The sequence below is a fragment of the Pteropus vampyrus genome, unplaced genomic scaffold (genome assembly GCF_000151845.1).
Source record: "Pteropus vampyrus isolate Shadow unplaced genomic scaffold, Pvam_2.0 Scaffold256, whole genome shotgun sequence".
In the NCBI taxonomy this organism is placed as follows: Eukaryota; Metazoa; Chordata; class Mammalia; order Chiroptera; family Pteropodidae; genus Pteropus; species Pteropus vampyrus.
Window position 1 is genome coordinate 824,082 of NW_011889037.1, and position 3,645 is coordinate 827,726.

At 64.4% G+C, this 3,645-nt stretch overlaps 1 protein-coding gene across 1 annotated transcript in view; it reads left to right on the forward strand.

Moving 5' to 3' along the window:
• Positions 1-3,645, forward strand: part of ZC3H3 (zinc finger CCCH-type containing 3) — a 69,183-nt gene that overhangs the window by 46,636 nt on the left and 18,902 nt on the right. Inside the window, exon 5 of the mRNA XM_023520288.1 lies at positions 3,476-3,642. Within this exon, the coding sequence (XP_023376056.1) occupies positions 3,476-3,642 (167 nt within the window). The remainder of the gene's footprint in view (positions 1-3,475; positions 3,643-3,645) is intronic.

Here is a 3,645-nt window from a genome sequence, read left to right on the forward strand (position 1 = left end):
CCAGGGTGGGCGAGATGCCCAGCAGCAGGCACAGCTGCAGTGGCCCCTGGCTCCTTAGGGAGAGCCCCTGTCTTGTCCAGACCCTGATGTGCCCATCTAGGCCCCTGTTGCCTGGGACCTTCCACCTCTCCTCCTGGCGTGGCCTGCCCTGGGCCCGCCGCCGGCCCCCACGCCCGGGAAGGGCAGGGCAGGGCAGAGCGGCCGCGCAGGCGGAGAGCCCCTTGGCCGGCGGGGCAGCCCCAGGCCGAGAACTTTCTAGCTGCTCACCATGCAGTGGACACGGGGACGGCAGTTCTTTCTAAACCCACTTTTGTGATGTTGTGTGTCTTTCTCTCCGTTACCACTGCTTTTCATTTAAAATGTTATCTCCCCCTACTCGTCCTTCTTACCCGCCCCCCCGGGGAGGTGAGGGGAGGCCCAGCCCTCACCCTGGTGTAGTCAAGGTTATGGCGATAAATCCTGGGGCATTGTCACTTCTATTCGGAGTAAATTGGCTGGCCGCTTTCGGGCTGAGGGAAAGATAATTTGCTGTAGTATTTCAAATGGATTAGAAATGGATTTGAAGGGAAAGTTCATGCCTCCCATTACAAAGGCGAGAAAGAGGACCATCTTAAGGCACGGCTCCCTCCCTGGCCTTCATTATCCACGCTTAATACCTTTCCTATTTTCCAGCGTTAATGAAATTTCCTGGCGGCATGGGCGAGCCGGACGGATGGGAGAAGCCTTTAGATCTGAGGCTCCCGCTGCAGAAAAGGAATTGCAGGGCCCTCGCCGTGAGGGCCGGCGCGTCCCCGGGTCCTTGGCCCTGCTATTATCGCATTAATTTTATCCCCTCTTCTCAATACAGCTCGTTCCCAAAGGCTGTCTCTCCATTAGGGCAACAGTTTACTGGAGTGCTGTGACACCCGCAGCAACGAGAAGCGACAGGGCGGTTTGGGCAGGCGTCTCGAGCTTGCAATTCCAGTCCCTGCCCGGCCACAGGTCTAAAGCCAGGGGACCAGCTGCGGTGAGGGGAAGGCACAGGTGGCCCTGTGCACCTGCAGGCCGGGCCTGTTTCCCGCGGGCAGGTGGGCTCTTTCCCCGAGGCCCTGGCCAGCCCTCCCCAAGCTCCACGGGCACATCCACCTCCTCCAGGCAGCCCATGACACCACATGGGACTATGTTTCTCCCAACGAAGCGCCTAGGGTCCTGAGTGTGCCCCTGGAGGCCCAGGGTCCCGGGACTGTTTCTGGGGGCCAGAGCACTCTTGGGCGCATGCAGGCGCACAGACCATGACACAGAGCCAGAGCTCCAGAGTGGGTGGCTGTCACGCTCCTCCACCCCTCCTCCCCGATGGCCCAGGATCCGTGACTACGTTCAGAACCAGGGCGTGGTGTGCGTGTGCGGCGGGGAGGGAGACAGGTCTGTGTAGTAGCACGGTGAGGAACACTTAGCAGCGTCCTGGGAAGGAGGTGTCGTGGGCCCCGTAGCTACCAATACCCTGGAAGGTGGCGATGGCCAGCTTCTCCCTGTGGGGGTGCGTGCTCTTCAGTGCCCACCAGGACAGCCCCAGGCCGAGGCTCTTCTGCGTCGAGCTGGGCCTCTGGGCCAGACACGCTCTGCCCTGAAGCTTCCAGCTCCTTCTGAGGAGGCCACCTCGCATGTGGCTGCCCTTTGGGTGTGGCTGTGCCTTGGGGCCTCAGCTGCACACCTCTGGAAGGCTGGGCTCCCGGGAGTCAGGGCCCCAGGTGGGAGGTGGGGCACGTGCCTCATTGCCCACCTGCCCCTCAGGCTTTGCTCTGTGGGTCGGCGGGTGGGGGGGTGGGGGAGGACAGTAGGAGTGCTGGTCCAGAAGAGGGGGGCCCTTCACGGGAAGAGGCAGCTAAGAGTGGGGTCCTTATTCCTGGCAGGCGGCAGCCCGTTACCTTGTGCAAAGCCTGTCAGAGGCCTGGGGTGGTGGCCACTCCATGACGATGACCAGAGCTGTGGGCGGGAGACAAGACCGCTGAGGGCTCTGACAGCAGGGCGCGTGGCTGGAGCCCGTCAGCCTGGGCTGAGCGAGCTGTGGTGGCCGCTGGCCTGGGCTCAGGTCCGGATTGTGAGGATCAGGACGTTGGCCCAGCCACACCCTGAGGCAGAGGGTCCACAGCCCCTTCTGAGTGTCCAGGGCTGACGGGTCCTGCAGCAAGGGTCTGGCAGGGCGTGCGAGAAGAGTAGCCGCCCCTCCATTAGCATACCTGCTCCTGGCCTCACAGATGCCCCAGGGACTGAGGCCAGCCCCGCGGTCTGGTGGCCCCCCCGCCCCCCTGTCCAGGCGTGCCCTGTGCAGGGCAGCTGGAGCCTGTGGGGCACGGACAGCCAGGGCTGAGTGGCCAGGCCCCTTGGTGGGACCTGTCCCCGCCAAGATCGGTGTCTGTGAGCTTGAATTTTAATTAAAGGAAACTGGGTTAAGTGCCTCCAGCGAGCGGCGGCCTCAGCGCTCCCCGCCTGGCGTTTGTACTTACACTGCAGCTTCGGGTCCCCTGGGCGCCGCTCACTTGCACACGTTATTTCTCTAGCGGGCCCTCAGAGGCTGCAGGCTGGCAGGACTTACTCCCAACTTGCAGATGGAGAGATCGAGGCCTAGGGGGGCAGAGCTGAGTGGTAGGGCTGAGCCATGCCCGAGAGCAGGTCTGCCGTGGTGCCCATGTGCTCGGACACCCAGGCCGGCCCAGCCGCCCTCGGCACTCACGCATCAGACCACAGTCCCCGGGTGCCACCCCCTTCTGCGTGAGGTGGAGGTGGGGTCCGAGAGCCTCCGAGGGGAGAGACCTGCAGAGCTTGGGCCTGAGCGGGCACCGAGGACAGGTGCCACAGGGTCTGGGCCTCTGCCCTCGCCTTGCCGTTTCAGCCAGCTCTCCGCCGGGCCCGAGCGGCACCTCCTCACGGAGGCCCCTGCTCTTGGGGGCGTCTTCAGGTCGCGGCGATGTGCACATGGGGCTAGCCAGCACCCCTTTGCCCAGACTTGCCAGTGGGGTACGGGTAGCGGGGACTCCACAGTGACAGCACTACAAGCAGAGTCCGAGCTGACGCAGAATTAAGCTCAATTTGCATAAACAAGTTGCTGCTGAAATTCGCCCCGAGGGGTAAAGCCCCATGCCCTTGTCGAGTCTGGAGGCCGGCTGGTCTCCACGTGTTCGGCCCCCAGGCCCCTCATCCCTGTGGCAGCCCGCGGGGGTGGCAGCTAGGGGCAGCTAGGGGGAGTGGGTGGGCCTCGGTTGGTGCCTCCCAGGCAGCCCTGAGCCTGGGGCCTGCGGGGGGGCGCCACTAAGTGGGGGCATCAGGGACTTCCTGGTGTGCCCCGGTGGTCATGTCCGGGGGGTGTGCATGTCCCCTCCCCGTGGACCACCCAGGGCTCACAGGATCCCGCCTGGTTGGTGGGGTCAGGGGCACCTGCACCCCCGCGTGTGGGAGGTAGGGGAGCACCCGGCTGACGGCCACTTCCCTGTCCCTGCAGGTCCCTGGTGCTGAATCGCCTGCGTCCTGCCGTTGGGGTGGGGAGAACCCAGCCGGGCTCCCCTCGGTGGCGGAGCAAAGGCTACCGCTGCATCGGAGGGGTCCTCTACCGAGTGTCTGCCAACAAGCTCTCCAAGACCTGCAGCCGGCCCGGCGGGGGTGGTGACGGCG